This window comes from Narcine bancroftii, chromosome 6 (assembly GCF_036971445.1).
Source record: "Narcine bancroftii isolate sNarBan1 chromosome 6, sNarBan1.hap1, whole genome shotgun sequence".
NCBI lineage: Eukaryota > Metazoa > Chordata > Chondrichthyes > Torpediniformes > Narcinidae > Narcine > Narcine bancroftii.
This window is the reverse complement of record NC_091474.1, coordinates 48,227,749-48,246,590: the sequence shown is the minus strand read 5'-3', so window position 1 is coordinate 48,246,590 and position 18,842 is coordinate 48,227,749. Positions and strand designations below refer to the sequence as shown.

The following is an 18,842-nucleotide window of genomic DNA, read 5'->3' as shown; positions in this document are numbered from 1 at the left end:
AGAAGTAGCTGGGCTGTTGGCTAAGATCTTTGAATCCTCTTTGACTACAGAGTAGGTGCCGGAGGACTGGAGAATGGAAAATATGCTCCCTTTGTTTAAAAAGGAATAGGAAGAATCCTGGGTATTATGGACCAGTGAGTCTGACGTCAGTTGTGTGCAAACTATTAGAGAGGATTCTTAAGGTCAGGATTTATGAAGATTTAGAGAAGTATAGTCCTCTCAGGAATAGTCAGCATGTCTTTGTGAGGGGAAGGTCATGCCTCACGATCCTAAGTGAATTTTTTGAGGCGGTAACAAAAGAAATTGATGAAGGTAGGGCGGTAGATGTGGCTTATATGGATTTCAGAAAGGCATTTGGCAAGATGCCTCTTGTGAGACTTGTTCAGAAAGTCATGAGATCACAAAATAAAGGACCAGAAGGAGGTCCATTGGCCCATCAAGTCTGGTCCGCCATTCTAATCATGAGCTGATCCATCCACCCATTCAGCCCCACTCCCTGGCTTTCTCCCTGTAACCCTTGATGCCCTGACTAATCAAACACCTGTCAATCTCTGCTTTAAATACACCCAATGACCTCGCTTCCACAACTGCCTGTGACAACAAGTTCCACAGACTCAAGACCTTTTGACTAAAGAAATTTTTCTGCATCTCTGTTTTAAATTGTCACCTTTTTATCCTGAAATTATGCTCTCTTATCCAATCATCCCCTACCATGGGAAACAGCCTTACAACATATACATTCTCCAGGTCTTTCAGCATTCAAAATGCCTGTATAAGGTCCCCCCCTCATTCCTCTGTACTCCAGCAAGTACAGTCCAGAGCCGACAATCGTTCCTCATGGGCTATCCTCATATGTATCATTCTAGTAAATCTTCTCTGAACCCTCTCCAACATCAGCATGTCTTTTCCCAAATATGGCACCCAAAATTGTACACAGTGAGGTCTTACCAAGTGAGGTCTTACCAGTGTTTATTATAGAGTCTCAACATTACATCCCAGCTCTTATATGCTATCTCTCAAAAAAATGAATGCCAACATTGCATTCATCTTCTTCACTCCCAACTCAACCTGAAGGTCAACTTTTAGGGCATCATGCAAGAGGTCTTCCAAGGCCCTTTGCATCTCAGAATTCTGAATTTTATCCCTATCTAAATAATAGCCTGCCAGTCTATTTTTTTCTACTAAAGTGCATGACTGTACACTTTCCAATATTGTATTTCATCTGCCACTTTGCCCATTCTCCTTATCTATCCAAGTCTCTCTACAGTCTTTGGGTATCCTCAGCAAATTTAGACACAAAGCCATCTATTCCATAATCCAAATAATTTATATCCAATGTAAAAAGAAGCAGCTCCAACACCAGTGTAGGTAGAATGGGTGAGTGGGTGCAGAAGTTCAGGCAGATAATGTCCCACCAGCAATTGGAGATGAACAGGTCAAGGGCAGAAAGGGTTGTCCAGGAGGAATACCATTGGAAAAGGGTAAAAGAGATTATTACTGAGGAGTTGGGAGAAGGCAGTGAAAGAAGAGTCAGGATCATGTTAGCATGAAATTCGTTGAGATGCAGGCACAGAGGTACAAAGGTGAGACCTTTGCTGAGTGCGACCCAAGGGTGAGGGTGAGGTTGGGGGATGTCAAAAGGAATGGTAAAGACACAGTAGGAGTTGGAGCAGCATCAGTTGTGAAGTCAGAGGTCATGGGGATGATGGGAAATGACTTTGGGAGTGGAAGGTGGGGTTAAGTGGTAGGAGGGTTGAAAGGGCTTAGGAAGAGGAAGGGAAGGTGTGGTGCTGGGTGAAGGAACAAGAGATGGGGAGATTCATCAGGAGGTAAGTCTAGTGTTAACAGGGGACCCAGTTCATCCCTGGAAGGCTAATGAATTTTACCAGTTTGTTGGTGTGAAAGAGGAATCGATACAAAGCAGTCAGCGCTACCAATATTTTACTGCTTGCAGGACACTAAAGATTGCGGACTCCGTCACAAAAAAAATCTTCCCCTTTCCTAATGGTCTCTCCCTTTAACTGTTTCTCCAGCTCTCACAACTTTTGTCCTATTAGCTCTGAACCTTTTCCTCAGCTTCCTTCCCCCTTTATATACAGACTACCACTCCTTCCCTCCAGTCTTGGTAAAGGTTCAGACTGGAAACATTGATCATTTCTCCCACAGATGCTATCTGACCTGCTGAGTTCCTCCAGCAGTTCTTTGTCTGTTCAAGATGCCAACATCAACAGTTTTTGTCTTCCTCAAGAGATGCAATTAAGTTGTCAGATATCCACTGCATCGTCCCAGGATTAAGCATCAATTTAAAATTTCTATAAATCAGGATGTAGCTGTCACATCCAGACACCAATATGTTTTTATCAGTTTTTATTCAAGCTTCATCGGTGAATGCAACAATGGCAAAGAGACAATCACTTCAAGTCTCAAATGGAAACAAACCCTTCTACAGTCAAACGATTAATGCAAGAATCCCATGAGCATTACAGCAGCAATTTCCATGCTTTCAAAGAACACCGTATTAATTTTAAAACATCATCTATTAACTTACCTTTCTTTTTCGGTGAAGTCATTCTGTAATTTCTGTTCTTTTTCAAGTGCAAGGATTTCTGCTCTGCTGCTCAAAGTCTGCTCATATTCTTTGATTTTTTCTTTAAGTGCTTTTATTGTAACCTCTGCAAGAACAGGCAAAGGTTCACACAATTACAAAAGAAGGTTTTGTGCACTCTGAATTCTTGCTGTGATTTAAACTGCAACTTTTCAATCCAGACCCTCTGGAGACTGGATTTGCTCCTGAAATGTTAAACTGAACTTCAAATGTTTTCATTGAGAAGGGTCAATCGATTTTTCTTTAGCCGAAATACTAGGTTGACTGAAATGACACAAAAATCAATGCAAAAATATAATATCACTCAATTGATTGGACTCAAATGAGCTTCTGTGCACTGTAGACCACAGAAGCCGCTCGAAAGTGTAGGATGAGAAAGCAAATCAATATGGTCCATTCATCTTGTACCGCACACAGAACTCCTTCTCTTGGAACACTAAATCCGTGCTGAGACACATCACGCACTACAGCTAATTTCATTCACCTTTGAGATCTAATGGGCTATTTAACTTTGGGGCATTGTGCTTCATGTTGAAGGTAAAATACACCCAGGTGTAGAAAGAAATAGGCAAAAATGTTTGTAATCAGTATCTCCCAATACAGTATAGTTACAAATTGCAGCTTCTCAACCAAAGCACCATCTTATAAAATTCCAGGATTATACTTCTGATTAAACATCAATCTGTACAGCTTCACTACTAACTGGATAAATACCCAGAGTCATCTTTCATTTTTGGTCAAATCTCCCAATAAAGACAACCACATAAAAGAGAAGTTCAAGTTCATTTGTCACAGATTGTGTCAGTACCACACAACAACAGTCTCAGAGCCACAGTGCAAAAATGTGCAAGCACACATAGGGACAAAGATCACACAAAAGCAAATTATAATATTATTCAAAAATAGTAGGGTTATGGGGAGTGGGTTTACCAGTTCAACCGTTCATTTCAACAAATCTGTCTGCCCATGGGAAGAATCTGTTCCTCAGCTGGGTGGTTCTGGCTCCAATACTTCTGTATCATTTCCCGACAGGAGTAGCTAAACCCAGTGACTCTCTGCCTGTGGACTGACCTCCAATCCGATGCTCTAAAGCAACTGGATCACACTGTGATGCAGCCAGCCAGGACACTCTTGAGAGAGTTCCTGTAGAAAGTTGACAGAATGGTGGCCATTAGCCTTGCATGCCTCAGCCTTCTAAGGAAGTGCAGTTACTGATGTGCCTTATTGACCAGTGAGGAATTGTAATGTGTCACTCCTTGAGTGGACTCCGAGAACTCTATGCTCTCCACTACCGAGTTATTAATGTGTAGTGGAGAGTGCTCGTCTCTGGTCCTCCTGAAGTCCACAATCATCTCCTTTGTCTTGTCCACATGAGACTCAGGTTGTTACTCTCCAACATTTCACAAGATTTTCCACCTCTTCCCTGTACTGCGATTCATTGTTGTTGCTGATAAAGCCAACGACTGTTGTGCCATCTGCAAACTTGATGACTCTGTTTCAACTGAATCTGGTGTTGCACTAATGGGTCAGTAATGTGAACAGGAGAGGACTGAGCACACAGCCCTGAGTGCACTAGTGCTCAGCGTGATGGTGCTTGACGTTCTGCCGCTGACCCGGACAGACGGTGGTCTTTCTGTTGTCCACAATCCAGTTATAGAGAGGGGCGTTGAGTTCCGATGAGGACAGCCTCTGCACCAGTCTCTGGCGAATGAATGTATTAAATAATCAGCAGCCTGACGTACAGGGTATCATTCTCAAGTGATTCAGATGGAGTGGAGGGACATGGCTATAGCATCATGAGTGGAGTGGATCCGTTTATAGGTGAAGTGCAATGGGTCAAGTGTCTCTGGGAGGTACACTTTGATATATTACATTAGCAGATGCATTTTATAATGGTGGAGGTCAGTGCCACTGGACATCAGTCGTTGAGGCCTCTTTGACACCTGACCTTGAAACTGCAGGTAAGGTTGATGGATTGCTGTAACCATGTGGTGAAGATCACCATAAGGGCCTCCATCAGTTCGTCTGCACAGTCCTTCAGAACCCAACCTGGTACATTGACTGATCCTGCTGCTTTCAGATTCTTCTCACCTTGGACGAGGCTACGCAGGAACCTAATCTTCAGGGCAGATGGACCTCTTCGGGGTCAGCCTGTTCTTCACGTTGAATCATGTTCAGAAGGTGTTCAGTCTGTCTGGAAGGGAGATGTTGTTGTAATCGACTCTCAAGGTTGTCTTGTGATCTGTTATTGTTTTCATACCTTGCCACATGAACCTCATGTCGCCAGTGTCACACAGCTGACTATGGATCCTCACTTTGCTTTCCAGATTGCACAGGAGAGTTCAGCCCTGGTTGATCTTACAGTTAATCTGTCTCCTTTACTGAAAGCTACTCTTGAGCTCTGAAAAATGCACAGACCTGTGCATCCAACCAAGGTTTCTGGTTAGCCACGGTTATATTGAATTTAATCTCAGTGACGTACATGAAGCACTTGTCAATGTAGCCAGTCAATCATGTACTCATCAATGTTTATGTGGCTATTATAGATGGCCACCTCCCTGACACAGCCCCAATCATGGCCTCAAAGCAATGCTGTAACACTACTGTGCACCCCCCCCCCCCCACCCACATCCTGATCTCCCTGCAAACGGTGCACACCAGATCCAGGGTGTTCTCTTCGCTGGTGACAAAGCTGACATGCTGTTGAGACCATGGTAGAACAGTTTTCAGGTTGGTGTGTTTGAAGACATCAGCTACAATCATGCAACTGTCAGAGTGAGATATCTGGGCAGATGCATCATAAAGGTCCTTCATTCCTTCACTCTCATAGACCAAAGGTAAGAAAGGTAACAAAGCAATATGGTTTTCTGCGTGGTAAGTCATGTTAACCAATCTTAAAGAATTTTTCAAGGAGGTTATCAGGAAAGTTGATGAAGGAAAGGCTGTGGACATTGTTTATATGGCCTTGGACAAGGTCCAGCTTGAGAGGTTAGTCAACAGTCATGCAGTTTGGCAGAAAGAATATTAGGGCAGAGAGAGAGAGAGAGAGAGAGAGAGAGAGAGAGAGAGAGAGAGAGAGAGACATAGTTATCATCCAGAGTAGGCGGTGGAGATGACAGCTAGGACAGCTAGGGCAGTGGAATGCTCCTCCTGTAATATGTGGGAACTCAAGGAATCTGATGGGTTTCCCTGATGACTACACCTGCGTTAAGTGCAACCAACGCTAGCTCCTGAAAAAATGTATTAAGGAGCTGGAGCTGGATGAACTGAGGATCATCTGGCAGGCAGAGGAAGTCATAGATAAGACTTTCAAGTAGGTGGTTACACCCAGAGTGCAGGATTCAGCAAGTAGATGGGTTAACACTACGAGAGGTAATGGGTGAAAGAAGGCAGTGCAGGGTCACACTGTGGCCAGACCCTCAGCAACAAGTATACCCCATTGCATATTGCTGAGGGGGATGACCTATCTGGGCAAGGCAGCAGCCAGACCAATAGCACTGTGTTCTGCTCTGAGTCTCAGAAGGAAAGGGTTAAGTGAGACAGAATGATGGTCATAGGGAACACAATAGTCATCAAAAGAGATGCCAGGATCATGTGTTGCCTCCCGGATGCTTGATTTAAGGATGTCTCTGAGCAGCTGCAGAATGTTCTTAAAGAGGAGGAGTTGTGGTATGTATTGGTACCAATTATAGAGGCAAGAGTGGGATAGAGGTTCTGCAAAGTTAGCTTTGGAAGTTAGGAAAGAGTTTGAGAGCGGGGCCTCCAAGGTGATAATCTCTGGATTACTACTGGTGCCACAGCTAAAGAAGGTCTGAACAGGAAATAGCAGAGACAAATGAGTGGGTGAGAAGATGGTGCAGGAGGCAGGGCTTCAAGATCTTGGATCGCAGGAACAGGGGAAGGGTTGTACCTGACAGAGAGATTTGTAAATGATGTTGTGGGAGTTTAAACTAGATTTGCAGGGGACTGGGAATCAGAGTGAAGAGGCAAAGGAGGAGGTGGTTGGACACAAGTAGGGACAGCTGGTAGGTAGTTGTGCTGAAGGACAGGCAGATAGGCCAACATTTCAGCCTTGGAAATGAGTTGCATTGCAACAAGGACAGAGTCAAAAGAAGTGACAGATTCAGGGCAAAGGTTTTGTAGTTAACCCCACAAAGCATTAGAAATAAAGTGGATGACCTTGTAGTAAAGCTAGAGATCGGTGGACATGATGTTGTGGCCATTACGGAGTCATGGCAAAAGGACGGATGTCATTGGGAGCTGAATGTCCAAGGATAAAAAGTGTATCAAAAGAAAATGCAAGTTCAAGTTCCTCAGGGATCGGTCCTGCGTCCATTATTGTTTGTGATATATATTAACGATCTGGAAGTAGGGGTGGAGAACTGGATAAGCAAGTTTGCGGATGATACAAAGATTGGTGGTGTTGTGCACAGTGAGGAAGATTACCGTAGATTAAAAGGTGATTTAGGAAGGCTGGAGGGGCTGAGAAATGGCTGATCAATTTAATACAGATAAGTGTAAGGTGTTACATTTTGGAAAGGCAAATCTAAATAGGTCATATGCATTAAATGGTAGGCTACTGAGATGTGCAGAGCAACAAAGGGATTTAGGAGTTATGGTAAATAGTACCCTCAAGGCTGATACTCAGGTAGATGGTGTGGTGAAGAAGGCATTTGGAATGTTGGTCTTCATAAATCGGAGTATTGAATTCAAGAGTAGGGAGGTTATGATGAAATTGTACAAGGCATTGGTGAGACCAAATTTGGAGTACTGTGTACAGTTTTGGTCACCAAATTATAGGAAAGATATAAACAAAATAGAGAGAGTGCAGAAGGTTCACGAGAATGTTGACAGGATTTCAAGGTTTGAGTTACAAGGAAAGGTTGTGCAAACTAGGGCTTTTTTTCTCTGGAGCGTAGAAGATTGAGGGGGGACTTGATAGAGGTGTTTAAGATTTTAAAAGGGACAGACAGAGTAAATGTGGATAGGCTTTTTCAATTAAGAGTGGGGGAGATTCAAACTAGAGGGCATGGTTTAAGATTGAAGGGGGAAAATTATAAGGGGAACATGAGGGTAAATTTCTTTACGCAAAGGGTGGTAGGGATGTGGAATGAGCTTCCGGCAGACGTGGTTGAGGCGGGATCATTGGTTACATTTAAGGAAAGACTGGATAGTTACATGGAGAGGAGAGGACTGGAGGGGTATGGACCGGGTGCTGGTCAGAGGGACTAGGAGGGTGGGGATTTGTTACGGCATGGACTAGTAGGGCCAAACTGGCCTGTTATGTGCTGTAAGTGGTTATATGGTTATCTGGTAAGCAGAAGGGGTGTTAAGGAATAACATTAAATCGTTGACATAGGATCAGAAGATATGGAATCATTGTGGGTTGAGATATATTACTCCAGCGTTTCAAACCTGAGCCCTTCCTCAAGGTATAGCAAAAAGCAGGCAGGCATTTGAATAAAGTCTGGGAAAGAACGGTGGATGAAAGGGAGGAAGGAGTCCAGACCAACAAACCAAAGGTGTGAATTGGATATAATAAGAGGAAAACTGGGAATTGGTTTTGGCTCTGTGAAAGGAGACAAAGAGAAAAGGGAAAAGAGAGATAGAACTAGAGGGAAGGAGACAGAGGGACAAAGATGGGGGAGTGGGAGGGGGTGGGTGGATGGGCAGTGGATGTAACAGAAACTGGAGGTCGATGTTAATGCCATCCAGTTGGAGGGTGCCCAAGCAGAAGATTAGGTGTTGCTCCTCCAACATGGACAGCTGGAGGAACTCAACAGGTCAAGTAGCATCAATGGGAGAAAAATGGTTGGTGTCTTGGTCCAAACCATTTATCGAGACTGGTTATATATAGAACAGCATCCTGTGTAAGCCAAGGTGGAAGGGGTGGTGCGTGGCTCTACATAGGATTGGTGATGGACAAGAGGCAGATGCCAGACAGAGAAAGAAATGAAAGAATGGACGGGACTCAGCTTCCCCCACCTAACCCCATGGTTTTTATTGCCTCTCCCTGCCAGAATACAGCCTCTGTGTGGCATGTTTCACCTCTTCTTGGTTCCTCTATCCCAAAGGGCCCCTGTCTTACCCTATCCTTTCTACATTGGCTTCCCCAGTCTCGATAAATGTCTTTGGCACAAAACATTGGCCTTTCTTCTTCTCACATGGATGCTGCTCGATCACCTGAGTTCTTCCGTCAGAATGTATTTCCTTTATTTTATATTTTAAATAATTTAATTTTTTATCCCTACATTTAATTTTTAACAAAATTCCATGTAATTTCAAACATTCACAAACGTTGAAAATAGTGAGAGCTTTGGCAGCCACTGACTCTAGAGATGAAGCACCAGCTGCAAAGGCCGGGCAGACACTGAACAGGGAGCAACTTGATGTGGTCCTGGTTCACACTAATGAGCTGCCATTATACTGTCCAGAAAACAGGTGAGAGTGATCTCAAAGCTCCTGGAGATTTGCCTTGGAGAAACACAATTGACATTCCATGATCCCACATATATAAGCAGAGTGAGGCCACTGCAATACTCCTTCTAGACAATAAATCACAGCCGATCTTCTAACCTTGCATCATTTTCCATTTCCTTTGATTCTCTTTACATCCAAAGATTTGCCAATCTGATTTGAGCTTCCTCAGTGACCAAGCATATCCTGGCTAGCGAATTCCAAAGATTCTGTGCCTTCTGGGTAAATCTCATCTCAGTTCTAAATGGCTGATTCCTTTTTCTTTTGACCCATGCCAGGGAAAACATCAACTCTGCATCTTCTTTAGAATTTTCAAAAAGTCATTAGTTACAGTTATAAACAGGTAGAATTTCACACCCTTACCCTGGTTCCTGACTTCTGCAAACTCTTTATTGTATTCCTCAAGTGTTTCCCGGAGCTTTTGATTCTCCGTTTCAATATCATGCATACGTTGGACTTTGAGTTGGAGTTGCTGCCCTAGATCCAATGCTGGAACAGGATCTGTAAACAAACATATCAAGGAACATTAGCACTGTTAAATTCCCTCCACCCAAATACAGTCCAAGTATTTAAATTCTGCTTCAAAATGCTGTTATTTAACCATCACAACACTCTTGAAAATTGCAAATTTCTTCCCACTGCTGGCCAAATTTTTGGTTATAACTTAAATTCAACCAACCCTTGACTAAGAGTCAGACATTTGTTCCCAAACGGATGAAGAAAATTTACCCTTTCCACTGAAATTGCATGAGCAATGGATGGTTTTAATGGTTTTGTGTTATATTTGCAGCCATGAGACGATTGTTTGTGGTAACAAGCACCCATCAGGCAAGTCTATAAATATTACATAACCAAGACTGAATATAACTTGCATCTTTAATTGGAGTTTTATAAAATTCTCATGGGCTCAAATTTAGATGGAAAATAAAGCAGTGAAAGTAAAAATGATATTTACTGTGTTTTAGATACAACTTGGTAATAATCACCTTAAAACTTGGCATGAGCTTCTATGTACACAATGAAAACATCCAATTTCTCCACAGCATCTGACATGTTAGGGACCTGTATTATGGAGGGCTGTGGCTGTAACATGACAGCACTGCCCGTTATCTGGTCGGAAGACACGCTATCTGCCAATCAAGGTTTGGCCCTGCCCCACCCATCAGTGCACACCTGACCACTGGCCCCTTTAAGTAGCTTTGAACTTGGCCTTGACCATTGGCCTTTGTAATTGACTAGACCTTGCTGGCATCAAGCCATTGGCTTCCCGTAAATTACCTGGGCTTAGCCCCCTCAGCCCTCCAATATTATAAAGGCGCCATGTGTGCTTGGATCTTCCTCTTTGCCATCTTCGAGGGACCATCCTGCTTCACTCCAGGCCAAGTACCATGGAATGGCGTTGGAGAATTGTTTGGTGAGGTGTGCACTGTTAAAGGGTTGGAAGTGACGTGGTTTGTGTTTCTATAGCATTGAGCCGTGCTTGCAGTGAGTCAAAGGGTGGCAGGTATCGTATTGTTTTCTTTCCTTGATTATATGTAACTAGTTCGCTGCATGTGTGTGTGCTTTATCTCTGTTGCGATTATCCCACACTCGTCTTCTATAAATTGTGTAAATTATCCTTGTTCCCACACACATCTTCTGTAAAAAAAGGTCATTTACTGCCAGACTGCATTCAGAGTCCTTGCTTTTGAGACCCGTCGAATCAGTTCACTCACTTACAACAACACCTTATCCAGTGAAGGAAACATGCCAGATTGATTGCTGATGTTTATTGTTCCTCATCATCCAGTGATTAAACATATCATCCTTTGGAGCAATAGTGGATGAGAGGTAATAGAGGCATGAGGACAGCCAGCACCTTTTATCTGGGGTGACAACAGCAAATACTAGAGGCTATCTGTTTAACGTGAGTGGAGGCAATTCAGGCGACATGTATGTAAGAACAATGGAGTGTTATGGGTATGAAGGAGGCAAAAATTAGATTGTTATGCAGAAGAATTACATCGGTTGGCACAACATCGTGGGCTATAGGTCCTGCACTGGGCCATAATGTTCCATGTAACCCCTTCACTATCAGGTTCAACCAGATTTTGTCATCAGACACGTTCTACCCCTCTCCCTTAAAGCATTTACGTGGGGCCCTCGATAACTTACTGACCTGCTCTTCTGTCCCCAACTCCCAGTGACACTACCCCAAACAACTGCAGGAAAGGCAACACATGTCCTTCACTTCTTCCCTATCCACTACAGAAACCCAGTCTTTCCAAGCAGAGCAGTCATGAGTGGGATTTCTTTCAATCGAGTGCACTGCATTTGATGTTCACAAAGTGTCATTTGAGAAGTCATTCACAAGGGTGTAGTGATGTAATGTATTATGCTGACTGCTTGCTATTGGTTATGACAGTAGATCAGCTCCACCCTACTGGTATATCAGATGGTGCAACTTATCCCACTGGTCAGTAAAGGTGGCTTCTTCTGTTAATAAAAGCCTATAGTATGATACAAGACTGGTCCTTGCTTATGGCATATCAAAGGATTACTCTAAGTTTTACAGTGGCTGTCACATATATATTTCATTGTCCCAACAGCATTCCACCTGGTCGAGCTGCAGTCTCCCACCTGGTCAAATTGGATTGTAACGTGAGTTTAGCCTGCTAATTTGGCAAGTTATCTATCTGTGTACGGGCCAATTGGTGGGTAGAGTTTTTTTTTTAAAACTGTACAGGTGGGAAAACCGTCTACTTGCATTGTGTAGCTGCTGTTGGTCAATTTGTAAGCCATCAATGGCTGCCTGGGTAGAAAATGACGTCAGTGCTTGCGTGCAATGGCCGTCTTCCTTACCCATAAGACCCCCATGTCGCTGGAACGCTACAGCGGTTCCAGCAGTGTGGGGGATTATGGGTAAAAAGGATGGCCATTGCTCCTGTCCCAACTCTGCTCCCCGCTGGCCCACTCCATTCCCCACCAGCCCACTCTGCTCCCCCGAAAGCCTACTCCGCTGCCTGCCGGCCTGACTCTGCTTTCCTCCCCGGCACCAATAGTGTTCTAACTCTCCCCCAACAGCACTCCTCCCCACCAACAATGACCCTCTGCCCTCCCCTTCCCCGCCCTAGCCTCTACCCTATGGGGCTGCAGGGGCTGCTACATGGGTAGGTTACACAGGTCCAAGAAGCCCCAGTTTATAAACACCTACTATTAAAATCTCCAACTTTAGGTAATTTTTTTTAGCATGCATCGGAACTGGCCATTTGAACGGTCATCATTTGGGAAGGACATTGGTATAGTCTGCCACAGGCATGTCAAACAACCTTACTATCAGAAACACAAAGCACAAAGAAGCATGACTGCTGCATTTACTCATTTATTCTCAGTCTAACATTGATATTTCTTCTGTTCCCGATCATTCTGCCCCTTCCCCCGTCCACCTTTAATGTTACTGAAAACTGGCATTTCCTCTCTTTCTCAGTCTGACGAAAGATCCCATTCAGAATCAGAATTTATTGTCATGAACAAGTCATAAAATTCAGTGTTTCGCAGCAGCGTCACAGAGCAAACCTACATATAAAGGTAAAGGTTCCTTCATTGTCGCAATAACACTACATTTAGAATGTAACATGCATGAAATTCTTTAACTTTGTCTACCGTAATGAAGACTCAGACTTGCCACTTTGTCCAGCGCCCCATCTTATGACATTACTATAAAAAAGTTAAAATAATAGTGCACAGAAAGTAAGACAGGGTCTTTGGTTCATTGATTATTCTTGAATCTGATAGCAGTGGGGAAGAAGCTGTCCTTGTGCTGTTGAGTGCTCGTCTTTAGCTCCTGTACCTTTTTCCTGATGGTAGTAGAGTGAAGAGGGTATGGCCAGGGTGATGGGGATCTTTTAGGATCGAGACTGCTTTTTTTAGACATCGCCTCATGTAGATATCCTCGACAGAGTGAAGTCTGGTGCCTGTTATGTTGAAGGCCAAGTTAACAACTCTCTGGAGTTCATTCTTGTCCTGAGAGTTGGCACCTCCATACCAGACAGTGATGCAACTAGCCAGAATGCTCTCCAAGGTACACCTGTAGAAGTTTACAAGAGTCTTCAGTGACAAACAGAATCTCCTCAGACACCTCACAAAGTATAGACGTTGGCGAGGCTTCTCTGTGACTGTATCTACGTGGAGGCTCCAGGACAGATCCTTGGATATGTTGACACCCAGGGATTTGAAGTTCTTGACCCTCTCCTCTACTGTGCCCTTGATGAGGACTGGGTAGTGTTCCCTGACTTACTCCTAAAATCCACAATCATCTGCTTGGTTTTGCTGACGTTGAGCACAAGGTTGCTAACAAGAAGCTGATCTATCTCCCTCCTGTCCACTTCCTCATTGCTGTTTGTGATTCTGCTGACAACTGTGGTGTCATCAGCAAACTTGTAGAAAGCATTGGAATTGTGCTTGGCCACCCAGTCATGGATGTATAACAAGTAGAGCAGTGGGATAAGCACGGATCCCTAGGGTGCAACTGTGTTGATCAATAGTGAGAAGGAGACATTGTTTCCAATTTGTACCAACTGTGGTCTTCCATTGCGAAAGTCAAGGATCCAGTTGCAGAGTGGCCTAGAGTTTGTAGCTTCTTGACCAGCACTGAGGGAATATTGGCACTGAAGACCAAGTCGATGAAGAGCAGCTGTATGTATGAATTGCTGATTCCTTTCCCCAGATGCACCAACCGGCAGAATATGTTCTATGTACTCTGCTTTTACACTCAAACCAAATAGTCGCACCCTAATAGACAGGCCCACTAAACGTTGAGTTGCAGATTCTGGACCACAAATAAAGTAATGATTAAATGGAATAGAATGCAAATTAAAGTAAAAAAAAAACAAAGTGAAGCAGTGAGGCAGAAAATAAGAAGATCAGAAGATAAACGACAGGCAAATAAAGGAATAAATAAACAAGAATAAGCATCACTGATGGCATCTTTGGCCACAGATATGCTTTCATGTTAGTAAACACCCACTGAGACGCCAAGGTTCAGGATCAAACAACATTCTTCAGGGGAAGGATGAGGGATTACAGGCCATATATCAATCAGTATCTGTACCCATGACAAAGGTAGGACAAAATGAAAGTTCCTGCCAGCAGATTATAGGGAGCTTGCAGATGGTAGAAAAAAGACAGTATTTAAATGACCACTGGCTTAATTAGTGTGATCCATGCCCCAAGCCATTGAAAGTTAGAAGATGGCAATGGTAATACCATCCAAAGTCAAAGAGTTTGACTCTCTTTGTTACTGCTGAATGGCATTGTCTAGTTTCCATCTCCTGACCTATATGCACCTACTCCACAACTATCTAACCCTACACTCCCTTACAGTTCATAACCTTCTACTTTTCTTACATCCAAGTGACTATCCAAGAGTCTTTCAAATGTCCCAATTGTGGCAGCCTCTGTCACCAACACTAGGAGGTATTCCACAACCCTCTATGCAAAAAATACCATCATCATCCTAAACTTTCCTGCACTCACCTGAAATAGACACTCTCTGAAATTTGCTATTGCACAAAAGTCTGCAGACACGGTGGTTGAAGTAAAAACACAATGCTGCAGAAACTCAGCAGGCCAAACTGTATCCTTTATATAGCAAAAATGAAGATGCAGAACCGATGTTTCAGGCTTGAGTCCTTCATCAAGTTATGGAAAAAAGTCAGTAGGTGCCCAACTTATACAGTACCTCTCCAATGAGTCACCCCTCATCCTCTGTTGCTCCAAAGAGGAAAGCCTGAGCTCACTCATCCTTTCCTCATGACATGTACTCCAATCCAGGCAGTAACCTGGTTAAATCTCCTCCGCACCCTCTCTAAAGATTCCACTTCCTTCCAATCATGAGGCAATCACAAGGGAACACAATATTCTGTGGTCTAATCAGAGTTTTATCGAACAACAATTTATTAATCTAATTTTTCAGGACTTAACCCAAGGCCTTTAATGCCTAAATTTGTCCTCCTTTCAACACCCCATAACTCTAGTTCCACTACTTGCTCAGGAAATGTACTCCACACTCTGTGGGTGAAAAGACCCTTCTGAAATCCTTGAAATTTCTTACCCCATACGCTTTATTTTTACCCACCTGGAATATTTTTTAGAAGTCTATCCCTCAATTTTATACTCCTCAATTATATCCTCACTTAACCTGATCCATCCCAAGGAAATCAGATCCAGTCTCTCCTCATTCAACATCCTGATGAATCTCCCCTGCGCTCTCTCCAGCACCATCACATCTTTCTTACAGTGCATGGGCCAGAACTGCAAGCAGGAGACATGTAGATCTCTATCAATTTATCTCTCATACTTCTGCACATCCAGGCTACATACTGGTAAATCTCCTCTGCACTCCACATACTTCCTGTAATGAGGCAACCAGAATGGAAAACAATACTCCAAGTGTGGTCTAACCAGTTTTTTTATAGAGCTGCAACATTACCTCACAGCTCTTGAACTCAATTACCCGATAAATGAAGGTCACCATACCATAAGCGTTCTTAACCTATCAACCTTGAGAAATCTATGGATTTGGACCCCAAGCTCCCTCTGTTCCTCCACGGTGTTAAGAATTCTGCCATTAACCATGTAATCTGCCATCAAGATCAATCTTCCAAAAAGCATCATCTCACATTTATCTGGATTGAAGATGTTATGGAGAGAATGAGGGCAGAATCAGGAGTTAAAATTCAGAATTGGAGCAAGGTCAACATTGAAGGTAATAAGACAAGAACTAGCTTAAATTTATTGGAACAGGTTATTCGATGGAAGAAGAATGTTAGGAAAATGAGATCTTTTTAAAAGTGTATTGACAAGAGTCCACAACATGAACATTCCAGTCAGAGAGGAGGCTCAGACATGCAGCCTTGAGGAGGCTTGGATGACAAGCGAAATTCAGTCTTTTGTCATGAGCAGGAAGGAGGCATGGGGCAGTACTAGCAAACCTTCCCACAAGGATATTAGCCCACTCCAGTTCAGATTCAAACTGTTCCTTCGGAACAGGTCCCGTCTTTCCTTCAAGATAGCCTAAGAATATGGAAACCTGAAGCCTCCCTCCTTCACCAAGTCTGTAGTCATGTGTTTAGCTCCATAATCCTCCTATTTCTAATCTTACTGCCATGTAGACTAGGTAGCAATCGTTAGATCACATCCCTGGAGGTCCCATCCTTCAACTTAGTGGCTAACTCCCTGAAATCTCTTTGCAGGACCTCATTACCCTTCTGTTCTACATCATTGGACCTTGCATGGACCATGACATCTCCCTCCTGAGAATGCCATGAGCTCAATCTGAGATATCTCGGACCCTGGCACCAGGGAGAAAACATCCATCCAGGATTCTCAAGCTCTTCCACAGAACCTCATATATGCCACCCTAACTATGGAATCCCCTATCATTACAGCTTGCCTCTTCTCCTCCCTTCCCTTCTTCGTCACAGGATCAGACTCCATGCCAGAGATCTGATTACCGTGGCTTGTCCCAGGTAGGTTGTTTCCCACCCAAACCACCAACCCCCAACAGTATCCAAAATGGTATACTTGTTATCGAGGGGAACAGCCACAGGGGTGCCCTGCAATGACTGCCTATTTACTCCCTTTCCCTCTCCTGTCACCCAGCTAACCTCCTCCTACCTCTTTGGTGTGACAGCATCCCTGTAACTCATGTCTATCACACCCTCAGCCTCCGGAATGATCTGGAGTTCATCCAACTACAGCTCTAATTCCTTAACCCAGTTAGTCATGAGCTGCAGCTCAATGCACTTCTCACAGATGGCTTCCCTGACGACCCACATTCTGCAAGAGGAGCATTCCCTTGCCCTGGCTACCTTTCCCACTGTCTAGGACTGGAGGAAAAAAAATGTAAGATAAATATAAACCTGCCCTTGCCTGTGCCTTCTTGCTGTATAATTTTTGTTCCTTAAATATGGTGCCTATCTAAGTCTTTTGGATCTCCCCATTGTACCAGACTCCTCAACCACCCCTGGCAATGTATTCCAGGTACCCACCACTCTGTGCAAAACAACTTGCCTCCGGCATCTCCACTGGGGTATTTGCTACTGTCGCACAAGGGAAAAGGTGGTGGCTGTCCAGCCTCTTTGAGCCCCTATATAATGATTTCCCCTATTAAGTCATCTTTTATCTTTCATTACTCCAAAGAGAAAAGCCCTAGCTCAGTCCTTCTCCCCAATAAGAGGATGGAAAAGAGAGTGCTCCAGGTCATGATGGGTCCTTCTCTATAATGGATTCCTTTCCTGGGCATCAGGAGATGTAGATGGAGTCGATGGAGGGGAGAGACACTTGCTGATGTTCCAAGCTTCATTCACCACCTTCTGTAGTTTCTTCTGATCTTGAACAGAACTGGACCTCCCTGTCATATCTCTAGCAAGTCTGCTTCTGATGGTGCAGTTGTAAAAGTTGTTGAAGGACAAGGGCGTCTTGCCAAACTTAGCATTCTCAAAAAAATAAAAAAGGTAAAGGTTCCATGGAGATAATTAACCCTGAGCTTGAAGATATCTACTCTTTCAACTTCTGCCCCACTAATATGGACAGGGATGTGGATACTGCCACCTCACCTAAAGAAAATGGTTATCTCCTTAATGTTAAGAAGCTGTAATCGTGGCATCATAACACTAGACTTCCAATATCCCTCCTGTATTCCATCTCTTCGTTATTTGATACTCAGCTCACAATCGTGGTATGGTTGGTGAATTTGAGGATGGAGCCAAACTGATATTTATCAGTCAAGGGCATAGACGTGTATAGCAGGGGACTGAGTAAACTTGACATGTGAAAGTGGCTTCTCCTTCCACTGATTATGTCTGATGCCCTGAGCTTTGGCAGCTTTTCACCAAAAACATTTGTTATTGAGGGGAATGCTTCCAACCTGTCTTTGCTTTACTCCTGATTGTCAGTTTTCCCAAGACTTGTGGATGTCACATGCAGTCAAATACTGACTTGTTATCACTCTTACCTCACCTTGGAGATCAATCCTATCATCATGCTTGGACTAAGATCGCAACAAGGTCTCGAGCAGTTTGGTCCTTGAAAAATACACAGAGTGGCAAGGCACAGATAATTGGTGACAGTTCTGCTTGAGACACTGTCAACACCTTGCATCACGTGGCTGAAGGGGAAGTGATGGGATAGAAATGAGCCAGACTGAACTTGTTCTGGTCTTTGAGGACGAAGCTTACCTGGGCTATTTTTCACATAGGTTGTTGCATTCAACCTGGCAGTTGCTTGGCCAGAGATGTGACCAAATCTGGAATATAGATTTTCACTATTAAAACAAGGAGGTTGTCTGGTTCCATAGTCTTGAGTACACTCATACTCTCAATTATTTCTTGGAAGCACATGCAGTAGATTAGCTGTTAATGGGCTAAAGCAATGATGGCCGATATGGCTCGTCCTCTTTGTTCTCCAGGTGGAAATCTCACTGTTACCTATCATTCACAGCCATTGGATTTGATCTAATGTAGGACTCGTCAAATTGAACACCTAAAGCATCATCATGTACAACGCTATGGTCATAGTGCACCAGTGAGTATATTTAAATTGTAAAGCTTTTTTTTGGCCAATAGCTATAATGGGGAAATACCCTCCCACCTGCGCTATAAAAATCCATGATTTTGTCACAACTACTTGTTTATCTATTCCATATCATTACATTTTCAGATGTATGCATATCTGTTGGGAGTGGTACTTTGGTACTAACGTGATTAAATCAATGCATAAT

At 43.5% G+C, this 18,842-nt stretch overlaps 1 protein-coding gene across 15 annotated transcripts in view; it reads right to left on the bottom strand.

Annotated features, from left to right (window-relative positions):
- The window catches only part of LOC138736062 (protein CASP-like), a 525,702-nt gene that overhangs the window by 296,197 nt on the left and 210,663 nt on the right, over nt 1-18,842 (bottom strand). For all 15 annotated transcript variants that reach the window (XM_069884929.1, XM_069884921.1, XM_069884920.1 and 12 more), the window contains 2 exons: nt 9,446-9,583; nt 2,549-2,672 (listed from right to left, as the gene is read on the bottom strand). In XM_069884929.1, coding sequence (XP_069741030.1) covers nt 2,549-2,672; nt 9,446-9,530 — 209 coding nt within the window. In that variant the 5' untranslated portion in view covers nt 9,531-9,583. The remainder of the gene's footprint in view (nt 1-2,548; nt 2,673-9,445; nt 9,584-18,842) is intronic.